Source organism: Akebia trifoliata, chromosome 4 (assembly GCF_017979445.1).
Source record: "Akebia trifoliata isolate Shusen 1 chromosome 4, ASM1797944v1, whole genome shotgun sequence".
Classification (NCBI taxonomy): domain Eukaryota; kingdom Viridiplantae; phylum Streptophyta; class Magnoliopsida; order Ranunculales; family Lardizabalaceae; genus Akebia; species Akebia trifoliata.
Genome location: NC_141378.1, coordinates 18,710,883 through 18,730,545, shown reverse-complemented (window position 1 = coordinate 18,730,545; position 19,663 = coordinate 18,710,883). Strand labels below are relative to the sequence as shown.

The window sequence follows — 19,663 nt, the reverse complement described above, 5'->3', positions numbered from 1 at the left end:
AATTTATTGTTTGTAGATACCATTATTTATTGCCTGCTACATCATTATCTAAGTGTTTAGATTTTGATCTAAGGAAAAAAAAAGATTTTTAAACATATAACAATTTTATTACTATTTACTTTTTTCACGTTTAATTATTTTCAATATTTAACTTTGATAATGAAATATAAAACACATTTACTTAGAATAAATAAAAATTGTATAATATGTTCACCATTTCCCCAACCCAATGAAATACATTATTTAAAACCTTGTTTTAAACAATGCGAGACATCGTTGTTCTTCACTTCTTTAGTTGCCTCATACTTCTTAATTGATCAAATTAAAATAAGATAATGATAATGAAAGGAATTTAATCCTTGTTTCTTCAAATATTTGATAAGGTTAATGGCTCAAATCAGACCCAAAATCCGATTATGCCCTTGGAATAGAATTAGATCAGAGGATTTGGATTCTCAATAAAGACGCAATTTAATACTTTATCTAATTGATTTTGGATCAACTATATTATAATCACGAATCCTATCCTATCCCTAAGAATATAGCAATTGGATTTGGATATTTGTTTGGTACCGAAAATAAAATCTAGAAATCACCCACTCCTTTATCATTCTTAGTGTGCAGTGCACCGAGGGCTGGACTAAATATATGTGAAAGCTAAGTTTTTGGATTGTATTTTATCTAGGTTCGATACAGATATCACATCCTATAAGCATAAATGAATTTGTATCAGAAGTTTGATAGGGATATCGTTTTGTATCAAAAAATTTATACACATTTATCATCCATGAATGTTAAAAGTTTATTTCAAAAATACTCTCCAACCCGAATACCATTCACCGTAGTTTTAAAACTCGAATGTCCATCATATCAGATTTTTTTGATGCAGATATCATTTTGTATACCCAACAACAATTTATAAAGATTACAAATAATTTTATGTGACTTGTTGCGAATTGACTTCCTTGGACACTGCATTCAACACTACGTTGACATGGTAGTGTGTACAAAATCATAGATAATTTTCTTCGTGTACGAGTGAAAAATCAATGGTCTTGTGCACACTGTCATGTCAGCATGGTGTTACAGGCGGTGTCCTATGAAGTTAGTGTAGAATGGTTCGATAGTCTTTTCTTGAATGTCCATCATATCAAATTTTTTTGATGCGGGTATCGTTTTGTATCAAAGCTTTGATACATTTATTTCTAGTACCCCATAACCAACAACAATTTATAAAGATTACAAATAATTTTATGCGATTTGTTGTGAATTGACTTCCTTGGACACTATGTTCAACACTACGTTGACATGGTAGTGTGTACAAAATCATAGATAATTTTCTTCGGGTACGAGTGAAAAATCAATGGCCTTGTGCACACTGTCATGTTAGCATAGTGTTAAAGCCAGTGTCCTATGAAGTTAGTGTAGAATGGTTCGATAGTCTTTTCTTTAATGTGAAAAATAATACGAATACCTAATAAAATAGACAAATATTTGTAAATGTGATAATTTTAATTGTAATTCCTCAATTGAAAAATATGATTAATAATAAAATTTTCAAGCAAATCAAATTTTTGATAATAAAATAGTAGAAAATTATAGCATAAACTATTTATTCATCATTTAAATCATATAAAAATAAGAAAAATGAATAAAAACTCACGAAGAGAAAAAGTAAAATCCATAGACCATAGTCTTGTCTAAAGACTAGTTGCAACACATCACACAAACCAACTAAGTAAGGGTGCACGCTCATAGTTGGCCATTGAGGAATTAATGGTTGTATTGAGTAACGAATCCATGACTAACGGGCATTAGCAACTTATCGATCGAAATTTTCCATTAAGCCAATCCCTAAGGTATTGGAATAAGAACCCATTCTTATCAGGTCCTTAAGATGACTTCTCGGATCCAACCAAGGTTTAAGGGTACCTCCTTAAATGGGTGCCATTGACATCCTTGGACTTGTAAACGTTGGGTTTTGCATAAAGTAACTTGACACGTGGGGTTATGTGGTGGACACACGTGGCTCTTTCATCTGTCAATAACCACAACAGTGTAGAGTTACTCTCTCCTCTGTCAGTCGAGGAAAATTTGATTCCTAAATTACGTAATTATGTACGTGGAAATGGTTACTCGCTTCTTCATCCTTCTTTTGTAGATGAAAAGATTGTTTAAATTCTTCGATCCATCTCAAAACTGCTAAAACACACAGTTTTCTCTCCATTAAAAAAGAAAAAACCCTAACTCCCACTCATCACTGCCTCGAACGAAGTTTAGATTCGAAGGTCAAAATCTCTCTCTCTCTCTCTTTCTCCTCAGAGAGCGGCGATTTTGGAGATCGAAGCAGATGCAGAAGAATAATTTTTTACAAAAAATGGAGTAAATAAATGGAAAGATTGTAACTATGGGATCCAAAACCATTTTTATATCTTTTATCTCACGTTCTCTCTTTTAAAAATTGAAATTTTTGATTTCGACTTGTAAATTTTCTACCCCTCTTTGAAGTCAAGAACATTCGAAAAAGGTTTCTGTTGTCGGTGATGCGAAATCTCTCTTTTACCAAGCTTAATTGATATTGAATGGTTTTGGAGACATGAATTGAAGCTATAAAAAAAAACGTTGAAATCGATAGAAAAATTCGCGTAATTGGAGAAGATCAGTAAGGAGAAATGGACAAGTACGAGCTGATGAGGGATATTGGATCTGGAAATTTCGGTGTGGCGAGGCTGATGAGGAACAAAGAGACGAGAGAACTCGTCGCCATGAAGTACATCGAGCGAGGACATAAGGTTGGTTAAATATCAAATCAAAATCAAAATCAATTTTTGTAGTTTATTTGATCCGATTTTTTAACAAAATTAGATTTTGATTGTAGATCGACGAAAATGTTGCGAGAGAGATCATAAACCATAGATCGCTTCGTCATCCGAACATAATCCGATTCAAGGAGGCGAGGCTCTGTTTCTATTTAGATAAACCGATAAACAATCTTTCACAATTTGAATTCTTAGGGTTTCTGATGTTTACAGGTCGTTTTGACTCCTACGCATCTCGCCATAGTCATGGAGTTCGCTGCTGGTGGAGAACTCTTCGAACGAATCTGCAACGCTGGCAGATTCAGCGAAGACGAGGTCCTCTCTCTCTCTCTCTATCTTGATTTTCTTCAGATTTTTAAATATATTATTATTTTTTGTTTGTGATTTATTTATATTTTTTATTTTTTAAATCAGGCGAGATATTTCTTTCAGCAGCTTATATCAGGCGTCAACTACTGTCATTCTATGGTAAATTAAATTGAAATTTATTTTAAAAATTAAAATTGAGAGATTATACTTAAATAATTTTTTTCGTAAAAATTTATTGTTTCGTGTTTCTTAGCAAATCTGTCACAGAGATTTGAAGCTTGAGAACACACTCTTAGATGGAAGTCCTGCGCCACGCTTAAAGATCTGTGATTTTGGGTACTCCAAGGTGAGGGATCTTCAAAGAAATCTTCAGTTTTTATAGAGAAAACTGTAAATTTACTCATTCTTGAGGGGGTTTTCTGTAATGTAGTCTTCTCTGCTGCATTCGAGGCCTAAATCTACGGTCGGAACTCCAGCATATATAGCGCCGGAGGTTCTTTCCCGGCGAGAATACGACGGCAAGGTAATTTCGTAATTTCATTTCCGGTTTTGGGCAAATATGTTTTAGTGTGATTGCGCTTTACAACAAAATATTCTGTGATAATAGCGTTCATGCGCCACGTTTTTTGTAATCGTTTTATTTTTCTTTAATACGTGTAACGTACGAAACAGTGGTTACGTCACTACAGCTGCAGAAATATTATGCTGTAACCATGGTGGAAGAATGTTTGATACATCTGCCTCAAAATTAGCCCATTTCAAAACTCCTAGCTCATATACAAATATATATATGTATGAGTAACAATTTTTACCCCAAACAAGAAAAAAAGAAATAATGCTGTGAGGACCATTGATCAAGAAAGGCTTTGGAGATGATGGGTGCAGCTTGAGAATTGACTCAAGAAAATCTTAGGTACTAATTTACCCAAATGGGAAGGATATGTGGGATGCATTCTCACTTGTTCCCACTTGCACCATCTAAGCAAATAGATTTTTTGCTTCTTATTTCGCCAATGGTAATTCTAGTTGCAGGAATTTTATACCTAGCATTTTGTTCTAACTTTTTGAGTAATATAAAATAGTTCATTTCTACCTCTGTTGAGCAAGATCTGGTCATCGACCGATCCACTGACAGAAATATTGGATTTCTCATATTGAGAATCTTTTAAATAGTAGGAATGATAGCAATTGTGCTTGTCCAAGTGGGTTAACTTTTGAGGGTACATGATTCCGCGAATACACGTGTGCATCAAATCATGCTCCCAAGATGGACAAACCAAAGATGATGCATGTGTCCCTTGTGTGTTGTCTTTTCTCACAGTTCTAAATCAAAAGTCACCCACCCAACCCAAACCAAAAAAAAAAAAAATTACGCCAAACCTCATACCTCAAAAACCTTTCTTTAAAAATTATTTCCTGAAAAAGAAAAAAAAAATTCTAGAGAAGAAAAGTTTTGGGAAAAAGAGAGGAAGCTCTGCTCATAGGTATTTAAATTTTTTGCGATTTCTTTTACATCTTATTTTTCTTTTTTACTTTCTAGTATAACATAATTCAACGTTTCCTTCTTTACATTTGAAATTGTTATTTTGCTTCTAGTGTGAATAATATATATTAAATAAATAAATAATTTTCTAATTTATATTTAGAACTGCCTAGATCACACACACAAAACACAGTAGGCACTTTAGGAAATCACAAAAGTGTGATTTTAAAGTAAATAGATATAGAACTTAGATTTTCAAATTGTCTAGTACCCATGAATGAAAGGCATAACTGTGAGTATGCGCCGAAAACTCTTAGGTGTAGATAAGATGAAATTTTGAGATCCTACTCAACATACTTTACAAAATGGGAGGATTAATGGAAACTAAAAAAATTAAGGGATACTAAGTGAGCAATTGCGCAGGTGGGCGAGTAGGGGTGACTAACATCTTCCCCGATTCACAACCAAATCCCTAAACTTGAGTCTTTGATTCAATGACAGATTGGAGTCACTTGCAAGAGAAAATATTTAAAAATACATATCAATATGGGTGGTCTTTCACACCCATTTCAAACTCAACAGATGGTTGTGACTCCAAAAAGTAGGCCACAGACAAAATCTACGTCTACACTAATTTATGTTAGTGAAGAAAATGAATTTTGAATCCATCGATTTCTATATTCCTTGCTATTATGAGTCAGACAAATTTGTCTTTTGCTATTAACTGATTGTGGATCAGGTTGTTTTATTCCTAGGGGAGTGAACTATAGTAGGATGTTTTGTTCCAAAGAATGCTACGCTTGCTAGGTTGGAGTTTGCATAGGATCTTGCTTGAATAATTCTTGTAGCAAAATTTAGCTATCACTTGCAACAATGCTCTGCGTCTACCTGTTAAGAGAGCTATTGGCCAAAAACCTTTTTGGTTGTCTACTTCTAGATTGGTTTCATCATGGTCAAGTTCTATCTATTATTTCACTGAGTCCTATCCTTGTAAGTACCAAGAAGGAAACTTTGGCTCTAAGGTGGCCAAGAGAATGAAATATGGGCAGATAAGGATAGAAAACTTGCCTAATTCCAGATTGGTTTAGTCATGGTCAAGTTCTATCCATTATGTCACGGAATCCCATCCTTTTAAGTAGGTCAAGTAGGAAACTTTGGCTCTAATGCAACAAATGTTTGAGTCACTAATATTGATTGTTCCAATTTTTGTTTGTTCTGTTAATTTCATCTAATATTATCTACTGCTGGTATTGTACCTTAACAAGTCTCTCTCGGTAAGCTGGTCAAGTCAAGCTTTAGAGAGAGGGAAGACCCCCAAAACCAGAACCCCCTTTATGTAACAGCCAGTAAGAATCTGCACTCATCGAATCCTTCTTGGACTAGGGAGCAAGGTGGGTATGGTACTCATCCCAAATAATCTTTGAACATTTTCCTTTTGTATTTAAGGCCTATAACCTTATTGAGCAGTTGACTCAACACCTCAGCCTTCCATATTAAATCTTTTCTAACATCTCTTGCTGGTATTAAATCTAGTGCTGGCAATGATCCAAATATACCCAATGTCCGAGTCAGTCCGAATTGATCCGATCTGAAAAAAGTGATTAATCGGATTCGGATCTACCCCAATCTGCTCCAAAAAAAATCTGATCCAAACATATTTTAATATTTTTTTATATTATTCTTAATTTCATATAAATACATATAGATGAAACGTTTTAGTCTTTTTGGTTTTCCTCTATATTTGTAGTTGGAAAGTAGATTTTTTAAAATTTTATATTTTTTTGAACATTGATCATTTGAAAATAAGGCATGTGTTCGGATTGGATCTATTTCAAATTAAGGATGAAATAAAACAGATCGGATTCGGTTCAGATATTCATTAATCCATTCGGATCGGATCAGGTACATTTAAAAAAAAAAATTGGATCAGTATTGGAGTGGTACTAATTTCGGTATTGAACAGATCCATTGCCAGCCCTATTTGTAGCTATCCAGAAACAACAAGTAACTTTACAGTAGTTAGATCTTATTGATGATTGGAACTAACGTAGCAAAAGCACGTGAATCAATAGATTTGATAGGAATTAAGATAATGTGTTCAATGGAACACACAAAATTAATTTGAATCAGGTGATTCAATTGATAAACAAACACTAACTTGAAAGAAAATAAAGCATAAAGTTAAAAAGTAATTAAGAGAAAAAAGATAATTAAATTGATATGTTTTTGGAAATCATTGGACTTCATTTTTGGAGCTCCTTATATAGATAACTCCATAATAACAACTTAGAAACCTTCTAAAGCTCTAAAAAGTAACTTTCTTAACCTATATATAACATAATAACAACTTTCTAAATCTATTAAAATTCAAATTGGAGACTTCTAAGCACTTCTAATTATTGCCTAAAGAATAAAAACGAATTTAAACAGAAATAGAAACTAACAAGAAATAGTACTTCTAAAGTAACTAGAAAATAGAAATCCTACTAGAACTAGAAAATATAAATCCTACTAAAATTGAAAAATAGAAACAAATCTTACAAGATTAGAAAATAAGAACAAATCCTACTAAAATTAGGAAATTACCTAAAATTTTAACTAGATCTATAGATAGTCCTATATCAGGAACCTAGAACTAGAAAGACATGAAAAAGATGGCTTACCACATCGTAAAGAAATAAAGGAATATTGAATTCATTTATCCAATGTGCTGTAGTATAATAAGCCCCCATGGGGGGGAACTCCGAGGACGATTCTAACCATCTAATATCTAATAGGAACAGAAAGAAATACTCTTTGTAACAGATCACTGCTTTTGTGAAAAATGTGTGAATCCCAATTGTCAAGATCATATTATTACGAAGATCTCATGCGTGTATGTCTCATATTCGTTGAAGCCTTATCCCAAATATGGGGGCGGTTGAGGGAATCATTTTCCCCAATTCAATTCTGTTGAAATGTGTGATAGAATTTATGTTAGGAGCTGGCAAATTTTATTTGCGTGAGTGAATGACAGAGGTAAACCTATGGAAAGAAAACTCTTATCTGCTTATCAATTTGGTTCATTCACCATTCGGATGTGGGACACCCGGCAATCAGAATTCTACCTCTAGGCATAGTCACCAAGGCGAGATTCGAGAATAAGTTGGCAAGGGAAAAAGTCGAAAAAATCGGAAAAAAATCGAAAGTGTTAAAGACAATATATATTTTTCTATTAAGTGATGTTATCATTTATATCATCAAATCCTATTTTTAACTGAATAAATGGTCTTTGAAAAAACCCTTTTAAAATAGTTTGTTCAGCAAAAAAAAAATCACATTTTTTTTTTAGTTTAAATCGCGACTTTTTCAAAAAGTCGTGATTTAATCACTAGTATTTAAAATTGCGATTTAAACATGATTTTTTTTTAAAGTTGACGACTTTGGTGACTATGCCTCTAGGAGCTTATCTTCTTCCATAAAACCTATCTAAGTATTATCTATAGCTTTGAGAATTTGTATTTTCCTGTTAGTTATGATGGACTATCCTGTGGTGGCCCATTGATTGATAGCTTCAGATCAATGTGTTCGCGGTCCACATGTATGACATGTGCTGGGTTGATTTGGGATGATGGACCATCTGTGCATCATACCTTTTTCCCACGTTCCATGAGTTTCCTTTTTTGTCATTTTGTGGTAATTCATTTGTTCCTTGCATTAGCATTTTTGTTTTCCTATGACTTGTTGATATTTGGTAAAAAATTTCGACTATCAAGAAATTTTGGTGGGAAAATGTCAAAAAAGAAAAAAAAAACCCTAAAGATATGGCTTTGAATCATGGAATGTATAGAATTTATGTTTCCAACCCCAAATATTTGGGATAGCCTGGAAATGATGGAATGAAGTTATGCTCGGAAAGTACATTTTTTGTGTTAATTTTGACTATTTTAATTCATGAAAGGTTTGTTTTCACATAAGAGACTTTGCATCATTCCCTCTTTGGAATTTTTCATTAATATTTACTTTTATTTATTTTTAGTTGGCTGATGTTTGGTCATGTGGAGTAACTCTCTATGTTATGCTGGTGGGAGCATACCCTTTTGAAGACCAAGAAGACCCCAAGAATTTCAGGAAAACCATTGGGGTAAGTGCCTTCCCTGTTCTTTGTTTGTTTTCTTAATTATTTGCAAGTCCCTACCTTATTCGTTATTTGTAATTTCCTCAATTTCTTTTCTTGCAGCGAATAATGGCTGTTCAATACAAAATCCCAGACTATGTTCACGTATCTCAAGATTGCAGGCAACTCCTTTCTCGCATATTCGTTGCAAATCCATCCAGGGTATGTCGAATGATGAATCTAATGATTAGTGAAGTATTTTGATTCAAGAGTAGTACTGTACATATATTGTGAAAATAAAAGGAATCAAATTAGTTTCCATTACAAATTGAGTAAACAACAAGAGAAGATAGAACTCTCTGATTCCAAGCCTCAATAGACACTGCCGGACGTTCAAACCAATGGAACAGTAGTACATGGGACAAAACTCTAATCCAACATCACTCGGTTCACAATAATTAAAACGTCAATTACATTATGAATTATCTATCCAAAAAAAATTACATTATGGGAACCTCTATTTATTGGCTAGCTACCTAAGGCAACTTAAACTTCAAACTTGTTAATTTCCTAGTACCGGTAAAACTACTTTGGAAAATTCTAAACCTCCTAAACTAATGCTAATAACAGGAGGAGATAACTGATTTTCCAAACTTATTTTCTCAAACTTCCTAAACCATTCTGAACCATTTTTTATTTTTTGATAAAGTAAACCATTCTGAACCTTTAAATCATAATTTACAAATACATTGAGTTTAGAGTTTACTTTACATACAAAATATGAGGATTATTTTAAAAAAACTTGACTTTACTAGTGATTTTTCATTTCGTATGTCTTTAAGCTTCTTCTTGTTGACACTTGCATAATCCCTTTTATGACAAAGTATGTGATTCTTTGCTCCTTGGTGCACCATAATATGGTCTCTTTCTTGTATTCACGGCGGAAATATTGCATGGCTAACTTCCAAATATTTGTGCCTTGACAATGCCTATATTACTAATGGGTAAAACACCATCTAATTCGGGTACTAGACAACATGTCTTCTTGCCTTAGTTTTGTGTTTGTCCCCCCAAATGTAAGTGGTTTACAAGCCCTCCCTATTTCCCCATAACTGCTTGGGTCTTTCTGTTCATGAATGGTACACAAACTTTCCTCAGGATTAGGTGGATGATTGATTGTGTCTCTGACATTATTTCAGTAGCTTGTCAGCTCCTAGAAAGGTCTTGGCACTTGAATTAGGACAGACAATGGCAACACTTGGCTGTTATTTGACTTAGTCAATGTAGTCATAATTAAGTGCATGTTTAATGTCATTAGATAACTAGTTTAGGACTGATATCTACGTTTTGGTTTTACTCACTTATTAGTGGTATTCCTGTAAATATTGTTTTGAAGTAATATATATATATATATATTAGAGTTGAGAGGGGTGCTTAATAAGATGAATGTGCATCTCACTTTATCCCCCTCATTCTTCTCTTCTCTATTTCTTTCTTTCTCTGTATCCTTCTTCTCCTTCCCTACATGGTATTATAGAAACAAACCTAGGGTTTATATTCCTTTCCTCACATCACTTTTGTCCTCCTTGGAAAACTAGTTTTTTACCCTTCTCTACCTTAGGAATTTTTTTTTAAACCCAAGGGTATATGGCTGATTTACTGGTTATGTAGCTGATTGGCCACGTCATGTGTGAATGCTCTTCATGCATCATATACCTGTATGGTGCCAAGTTACTAAGCTTCCTTTGTAGGATGCTACCATTAATTTCAGCTTGTTACAATCTCAAAATAATTAAGAAAACAGATTTTATGGACATCCTCTCGCTGTGATGTCTTGGGTGGCCCAATCATGTCCATGGAGTTAGGTGGCACAAATTACATTCAATAGGCTAACCAGTCATGGTTTTCCTTATGGACAAAAAATAGTCATTATCTTACTTAGGAAAAACCTTCTATAAAGGCTATAGGTATAGAGAATGTGTTCATAATAATGCTTGAATTACAACATTGCTTTAGAATATTATGGAGTTCACTCAAATGTCATGTTCCTTGATTGGGTCAAATCCATATAGGAAACTCTCCGTGACACGTACTCGTTTGAGCAATATTTCACATGTATACCAATTATTTGAGATCTTTTATTTTTGGTTTGGTTATCTTCCTAATGGCAAAAATTGTCTCAAAACTCATTAAGTACACACTGACAATCATGTGGAGTTGACTATTCTGAGAACTTCACCTCTTGTTAAGTTGATCTCAATTCGGGCATGCATGGATCATTGTACCAACTCAATGTGAAGAATATATTTTTCAGGGTGAGGTACAGGAGTTGTTACAGGAAGCAACCACTTGAGTTTCATTGGATAAGTTCAATGGGGTAGTTGTGTTTTCTGGGTTTTGTCAAAGTCAAATTGGACTATTCAATTTTTATTTGTCAAAGCAGGTCTGGTCACATTGTTGTGGCAGTATATGTGGATGATATTGTTGTAATTGATGGAGACAACAAAAGTATATAGGATTTGAAAAAGCATATGAAGAAGCATTTTCATACCAAAGACACGAGAGGCTTGGACAACGTAGATACTTTTTAGCATCGAGGTGGAAAGATCCAAGGTAGGAATTAATATATATCGGTTGAAGGATGAACCTGAGTATATGTGGATGATATTGTTGTAATTGATGGAGACAACAAAAGTATATAGGATTTGAAAAAGCAAAGTTATGCCAAGTCCATAAAGCAGCTTGTCGATATATTCGCCAAGGCATATAGGCATAGTGATCTACATCCGTAGTCCAAGTTTGGCATTGAGGATATGTATGCTCCAACTCGAGGGGTAGTGTTAATGTAGTTATAATGCAGTACAGTCATAGTTTACCTCATTACATAACTAGTTTAGGGGTAATATTGGCATTTCGAATTAATTCACTATTAGTGGAATTCTTGTAAATACTATTTTGAGGTAATGTACATTAGAGTTGAAAGAAGGACATCCGATCGGATGTGTGTGTGCATCTTTGTGTCTCAGTGCTTCTCCACATCTCTCTTTCTTTTCTATTCTTCTTCAACCTCATTTTTCTCTCAAATGCAATGAAACACACATTTTTTACAAACTTGGTTTTGACACATTAGTTGGTGAGAGCCATTTAGAGGCCTAGGTAGAAGTTTTGTAAGCCCTCTTTCTTGAGTGGTATACGAGGTTGTATGTTGTTCATATTTTGCTGGTATATGTCCTTTGAGACCTTTTCTTTTCATCTATCATTGTCTTCATCTTACTTATGTTCTTCTTAAAATGGATTGAGGTAGTGTGTGAAATAGAAGACTATCAAAGATTTCTAGGGTTGCATTCCCAACGGGCAATATTTTTTAGTCTAAGAAAGATTGGATTGAGGTGAGGTTGATTTGTCGCCTTTATTTCTTGGGTGACCACGAATGATTAGGAGGCCATGTGAAAAAGATGTTTTATTCATGTGAGAAGAGTTGGTCAAAAGTGTAACGATGGCTTTGACCCTTAACATAAGGAGTTCCATTTGGGCCTAGAATTTCAAAATGTAGAAGAGATTCTTTTGCAAGCATCTCTTGAAATTGATTTTTTGTATCGTGGAGATAGTGTACTATAAAAGCATACTTGAATATTTTCACTATTTAATCATAATAGGGTTTTCATAAGCATCATTGTGATAAGGGAGAATGGATCAAACAATTGAAATATCCTAGATAAGAAGTTTTTATAACAAGAAAATTTTGTATGATCTAAATCAGGCATGTAGAACCTCGAAATACGTGTCAAAATAAGAATAAAGAATTTTGACACAAAAGATAGTTCTAAGAAGGGTCCTTAGCTGGAAGATAGTTTTAGGGAGGTTGTCCCTAGTCGAAAGATGGTCTTAGAGAGGTTATTTAATCAAAAGATTGTTCCAATGAGGCAATCACGAATAAGAAGACTATCCTTAGTTTGAACCCAGAGATATCACATTCCTGAATCCAAAAACTACTTGTTCCACTGGTGTTCAACCTCGAACTAGAAAATCACCCACTCATTAATCTGAGGATTGTCCGGGCAGAGTCAAAAGTTCTTAAAGTTGAGACGCACTACGAGTGCGAAATTGTTACTTTTAGAAAGATATGATGTGATCAGTAAAATAACTAGACAAAGTAACAACTGACCAACCCTTTGATTTGATCTTTTACTTGAAAAAAAAAATGAAAAAGTATGTTGATTTGATGTATCACCTACTTTTCCTATCCTCAATATATTATAAATAGAGACTTAGTTTCAAGTGAAGGGGGCTTCTTGGCACATGTAATGGGGAATTAATGTTTGTAATTAAATCATATCTAGTTTATTAGTTCAAAGAGTCCACAAGAATGGTTGTCGATTTCGCAACGAACCCTGTAAAATTATGTGTTCTTGTTTTGTTCATTACATTTGAAAAAGTCGTATTGAATCCCCAAGAAAAATTAGCGCCATCTGTGGTATTTTGCATTTACTTGTTTGAGGAAAAAAGTTGTGTTAAAAAAAAAATGGGGGGATGGGATTTCTTTCCCCCTACCATTGTAGATCATGAGAAAAAGGGACTCCACATCCCTAGTTAAAGGAGATCGAGAAAAGTGTGTTTCTCCTCCCTACATCCCACTGCACAAAAATAAGAATAATTTGTTTTTCTTTGAAACACTATTCTTCAAAGAATTGTCATACAAGGAGTTTTTGGGCAAAAGAGGCGAATTACCAACTCATTTTTGTTGGACAAGGGAGATCAAGAGTATCAAAAGCTAATGGTGTTCATTTAAATTTTTTGATATCACTTTTGCATTTGCAAAAGATGTCATGATTTAGCTAATCTTTCCCCCACCCCCAAAAAAAAATGTTGGAGCTCACAATCGTTAGTAAGATCTTTAACACCCCTGTTTGCTACTTGGAAAAGATGAAGAGGTAGCTTGGCTCTCATTCATCATCAAAGAAGAGTGAGACATGGTATCTAGCTATCATTCATACCAATCTCTGATCGTTTAAAGTAGATAAGATAGGACAAGACTTCATCCTTATCATGTAACTCATTGTCACCCCTTGTGCTTTTACTTTGGAAAGTGATTGGTCGTGTGAAGTGATAGGATTAGGGAATTTTGTAATCTCGTGGAGTATGAGCATCAAATGTTGACGCACATGGTTTGTTGGTGGGAAAGCAAATGTCTTAGGTGTTGTTTGCATAAGCACCTAACATGGTCAAATAAAGTAATAAGTCATGGGACATGAGCATCATATTTGTTCCACATAATTTGTTAAACAAAATGTCAGCTTACTCCTAAGTTTGGGCACAAATTTGTCCAAAACCCAATTGTTTCGTGAGCTCTGGATCCGATCGCGTCAAAATTTGATGTAATGATATGTGATGCATCTTTGGGCTCACTAGATTGGACCATTTGATTAAAAGATATAATATGATCACTTAATTTGATTGTTCAATTTAGAGAGTTGAGTTGACTCATGGACCATTGGATTAGTAGATCCGTCGTGCCTTAGTCAATTTTAGAGAAACATAGCGACATGGCCCATTGAAGTCTTGGAACCTCAATATACCAATTCATACCACTTGATTAACATGTCCATATGGACCATTAGATCATTCGATAATGGAATGCATGTGCTTGCCTTTGATCGGTCGATCGAGTAGGTCCATGCACATGTGTGTTAAAAGTCGCGTCAAGATTATTCTGTTGGAGTATTTAGAACTTTTGATTAGTAAGGGTTGATTAAAGGTAGATAGTTCGATTGTATTAGATATGTGATGGTCGTATCAATATGACTATTTGGTTGATAAAGAGCATGAAGCAATAGTGTCAAAGTGGGCCATTTGATTAGTTGAAAAAATGAAACAGGTAGATTGAGAATTGCACTTCCGAGATGGTGTGTAAAATCTCCTCGACAATGATGCCTAGGTCAAATTACACTAAGTCAAGGCCAACTCAGTATGTAAAAATCGCCATAAGACTTGTGGATCTCCCCTCCCCCCTCCACTCAATGCACAATTAGCCTTGCCAAAAGAGCCTAGATCAAAATAACTTGTCTGGAGGCTTATGACCCCATGAGAGCATCCATGGTTGGTTATTTTATATTGGGGATTGTTTTTGTTGTTTCTTGTTTTTGTGAATTTATAGTGCAAGCAACCAAGGGGTTCTCAATTGGTTTTGAGTGACTTATAGATTCAGTTCGTATTTGAGCAACCTATGGGTTCAATTCACATTTGTACAACCTATGGTTTCGTTGTATTTGAATTTTCTCTAGGGCTTCAAACTCAACTTTTTTAGATTTAACAAACATAATAGATCGAATTAGAAATGGAAAAACAAAAATAAAATGAGAAAGACAACAAGAATTTTACCGGTTCATCGCCAAATTGCTTGAGCTCTTTGAGCCTATTCACTAGATGCAATTTAATTCTAAGTATTTCTCCCCTATTGCATGTGCCAAGAAATCCCCCTTACATTTGAGATTATGTCTCAATTTACAATACATTGAGGGTAGGTTAAATATGTGATACATTAAATAAACATGCTTTTTGAAGGTCAATACGGAGGGTTGGTTGGCTGTCATTTCATCTAATTGTCACTAATCACGTCATATATTTCTTGAAAATTACGATATGATCTTCAAAATGCATCTCGATTTTAGTTTTTTTCAATCTTGCCTAAGCAATCTTCAAACTTGGGGCAAATGATTTTCTAGTTAGAAGTTGAGTGTCAATGGATTTGAAATGGGTAGTATTCGAAATCAAGAGCATGTTATCTCTGGGTTCAAATGAAGGATAATCCGAATTGCCTCTCTAGAGTAATTTTTGGACTAGGGACCCTCCCTAAAACATCTTTCAATTAAGGATAGCCTCCTTAGAACTATCTTTCGGTTAGAGATCCTTCTTAAAACGACATTTTGGTTGTGATTCTTTATTCTCAATTTGATACGTATATCGAGTTCTACATGTCTAGCTTAGATCATGCACAATGTTGCTACCCCCACACCCTTCATCTTGAAAAGACTAGACGAGCAACATTGGTCCTTTAAAGAACAATACCCACAAGCATGGGCAAGCCTGGTAGAGACGAGTGGGGGCTATAGCCTCCATTGAACTTTTTGAAAAAGAAAATTTTGGGATTGACTCCCTACATTTTGATTGGTATAGAGATACCTCATGTGTTTTAGGAATTGAAAACATGCAATCCCCCACTGTACGAGATTGACCTATTATTGCAATTTTATTACAAAAACTTCTTACTCTATCAAGTTTGTTACTGAACAAACCTTACTTTATGAATCAGGTTAGAATGACTAACTTAGTTAGATTTCAAATCTTAGTGTGGGTCGTTGGACCTACATGGATTATCAAATTCGCAATCCAACACCACATCCTTCTAGATTTCATGGAAAAACTCATAGTCAAATATTAAAAAAAAAAAAAAAAAATTGAGCTTGATCCAAGGTGTTGAAAATGGATGGCTATCAAACTCCCAAATTTAAAATTGAAATTTAACTTTGAAAATTAACCCTTTTTTTTCAAAGCTCTTAGAATTTTGTCCTCTATAATCATGTGGCATCAGATCATGTTTTTGAATGCCACAAATTGATGCGGTTTGGAACCCCTCCAAGGTTTGTTGAGTAACAAATTAACCCCATCAATTAAATTTTTATGAGGTGGATCCCTACTCCAAGGTTTGCAGGGTAACAAAAGTAAGGTCCCGTTTCAGTTGTCTGAATGCAACAGTTAAGTCTGCCCTAAATCTCTCTCTTCTTATTTTATGAAGTTTGTTTCTCAACAGACCTTGGAGTGGGACTCATATCATAGTAAAAGATTAAAGTGTAAAGCTAGCCTTACTAACTTTATAAGACTTCAAGTCTTATTAGGGGTCACCTTGTGTCATCCAAAAACATGATTCAATGCCACATAGGGATGTAGAGGACAAAATTCTATAAACGTTGAAAACCCTTATAAAAGGTTATTTTCAGCGTTAAATTTTAATTTTGAATTTGGGAGTCAGGTGGGATTGTCGTAGCTGTCCTGAAAACCTTGTATCAAGCCCCCCACCCCCAACACATACAAAAAAGAAATTGATTTTTTTTTGTTGTTGACCCGACTCTTTCCATGAAATCTAGAAGGCTGTAGTGTTGGATTGCCAATTTGGTAATCCATTTGAGCTCAATGACCCTTAGTAAGATTGAAATCATACCAAGTAAGGAAAGTGTTTTTCAAGATTAAATGCTTATAATACCCTCATTTCTTTAGATCAAATTCTTATTATATCCTCTCTCTAAACATCCATTCTCTCCCAAAAATCCATGTATCTATAAGAATTTCAATTACTCTTATGGAGATTATTGGTCAATCATTGTTTGTAGTGATGAAGCAAACATTTGCATAGAAGAAACCGAGATTATTGGTCGACCATTATTAGCACTTAGCCCCCACTAACCAAAAATTCAGGCTCCGCCCCTGCCCAGACGGCCATCTTCGTGGTTTAGGCGGGAGTTGGAGTTACTTATAGGTGATTTGGCACCACGTGTGCTCAAAGCCTTATCCAACATTTGTAAGCTAAATGATCCTATGCACCTAAGAATTAGGCCCTCCCAACAAAAGGCAAAGTTCTCAAAATGCCCTTGAATTCCTCCAAAATACATGTTCATTTCTACAAGAGCATATTGACCTTCAAAACTACATCGTCCTGTGATGAATACCATTTTTCCTCTTTTTCCGAATGGACCGGAAAATATCAAATGGGAGAATGGTCCAAAGAGAGTTGGCTTTTCCAGAGACATTTTCAGCTGTCCAACTGGTGAATCAATCTAAAGCCCTATAGGAGACTGTCGAAGAGACGCCAAAGCTCTGTTACTAATCTTTATTGTTGCAAGACCTGTATTTGCAAATATGTGACAAAGAAGTTGACGGAGTTTGGGCATGGGCATTGAATTCGGGAGATTGGTTTCATGTATTTATTTATTTGCTTCAAAATATTTAGTGATTTACCTGCTTAGGAAAGCAATTATTTTCCCAGTGAGTCTCACCTCTTTAGTGTAGAGGCTGCTCCTGTTTGTGGCCATTTCCATGATCATATATAGTTCAGCCATGGATTTCCTCATTGGCACCTATGGAGAAAAAATTGATTTGGCAACACTACTATTACTTCCGGTCACCTAAAAATAGTGTCATCTAATGACATGAGAGAGAGAGAGAGAGAGTGAGAGAGAGCTCATTATTCCAATTATGCGGTTTCAGCTTCGGCTTCCATGGATTAGGAATAGAATGCACGATTTTCTTTCCCAACCTTACTACATAGAAAATTTCGAAGGTGTTGCTATGATATTTCATTCAACAGGCTTGCATCTTTGTTGCAGAATATAGGGTGTGTTTGAAAACAGCAAGTTCATCTTGAGAGTAGAACTCTTGAACGTTCAACCATCTGAAGTTGAACTCTCGACAGTTTAGGATGAGAGTTAATTACAACTCTTGTGTTTGGTTTACAAGAGAAGTTAAAATAAAAAACCCCTAATTCTTCTATCACCATTGCAGGGAGCACTTCATTATCATTCTTCTCTCAACAAATACCTTAATCGAACCAGACTACAAACAAAATCTGAAAGAAGAAGAGGGGTGGACCAGGGATGGGGAGGAGGAGGGGGGAGAGAGAGAGAGAGAGAGTTGGGAACTTTCACTGAAAGTAGTGAAAGTTGAAAAGTCACTAAAATCCAAAATTTTGAGAGTTGGACAATTCACAACTCTCCTACTTTAACCAAGCCAAACGTGCAATGTTAGTCAACTCGCACGAGTTGTGGATTCTCACCTGCAACTTGCGGTTTTCAAACAGACCCTTAAGCTTTTTAGTAGTATGAGTTTGTTATGATTCTGGTTTACTGCCCTCAATTACGATATAGCTTACCCACCAAATCATAATCCTAATTGTTAGTTGGAAGCAACCTTGTGGATTGCGCATAGCCTAAAAATCATGTTATTGGCCACATCTTGCTACCTCGTCCTGTCTTTAGGTTATCCAAGTTTCTAGCTCTAGATCAAAAGTTGCCAACTTCATGGCAATCTGAATTTCATGCTATTTTTGTAGATAAGGTCCGAGGGAAATATGTATATATCATGGTTTTGTTTAAAGTAGCTTACATTGTTCTGAACTCTGGGATATTATTATTTTGGAAACTTAAATTGTTGGTGAACTTGCAGAGGATTTCCATCAACGAAATCAAGAACCACCCATGGTTCTTGAAGAACTTGCCCAGGGAGCTGACCGAGACGGCCCAAGCAATTTATTATCAGAGAGACAACCCAAGCTTTTCCCTCCAGAGTGTCGATGACATAATGAAAATCGTAGGGGAGGCAAGAACCCCTCCTCCATCGTCAAGGTCTGTTGGGAGCTTCGGCTGGGGAGGTGAAGAAGATGACGAGGAAGAAGGCAAGGACGAAGATGTAGACGAAGAGGAGGAGGAGGAAGATGAGGAAGACGAGTACGAAAAGAGAGTCAAGGAAGTGCATGCAAGTGGAGAGTTTCATATCAGTTAAGGATTATTTTCCCCTCTTTCGCTATTAATTTGAAAAAAAAATTTGATCTCTTATGTTTGTATAAAGTTATGATACTGTTTTGAACTTAGGGTTTTAAAAGATTGTAAACTCCCGACTTGATGTCCCATAAGAGGTTTATCTATTCAACTGGGAAATGTGTGGGTGCAGAGCATGATATCATTATGAACTCCAGAATATGTGAAAAAATGGGTGTAACTTATGTAAGCCATTTCTCTCTTATCTCTTTTCATGTTATTTTTTTAAGCTCTTACCATTTATTTTTCTGCCAATTTTTTTTTAATGTTTTGGCTAAGCGAGTTAAACGTCAAGTTGGCACCTTCAACTCGTCTCTTGCCTGGTATCTTATCACCCCCCACCGAAACCAAGTTGACTTGACTAGGCTGGGAT

At 35.1% G+C, this 19,663-nt stretch overlaps 1 protein-coding gene across 1 annotated transcript; it reads left to right on the top strand.

Moving 5' to 3' along the window:
* The first annotated feature begins 2,145 nt into the window (after positions 1-2,145).
* Positions 2,146-19,495, top strand: LOC147404309 (serine/threonine-protein kinase SAPK7-like). Its single transcript, XM_086440190.1, has 9 exons — positions 2,146-2,792; positions 2,879-2,953; positions 3,033-3,134; positions 3,234-3,287; positions 3,382-3,474; positions 3,559-3,651; positions 8,630-8,734; positions 8,831-8,929; positions 18,920-19,495. Exons 1-9 carry the CDS (start codon positions 2,673-2,675, stop codon positions 19,253-19,255), a joined length of 1,077 nt encoding a protein of 358 aa, XP_086296316.1. The 5' UTR covers positions 2,146-2,672; the 3' UTR covers positions 19,256-19,495.
* The last annotated feature ends 168 nt before the right edge of the window (positions 19,496-19,663 follow it).

What these genes read in the sequence shown, in the direction of transcription:
- LOC147404309 (XM_086440190.1), top strand. Translation starts at nt 2,673, where the DNA reads ATGGACAAGTACGAGCTGATGAGGGATATTGGATCTGGAAATTTCGGT. An exon ending in GCAGATTCAGCGAAGACGAG is followed by an intron (nt 3,135 to 3,233) that starts GTCCTCTCTCTC and finishes TTTTTAAATCAG; the next exon opens with GCGAGATATTTCTTTCAGCA. An exon ending in GTGATTTTGGGTACTCCAAG is followed by an intron (nt 3,475 to 3,558) that starts GTGAGGGATCTT and finishes TCTGTAATGTAG; the next exon opens with TCTTCTCTGCTGCATTCGAG.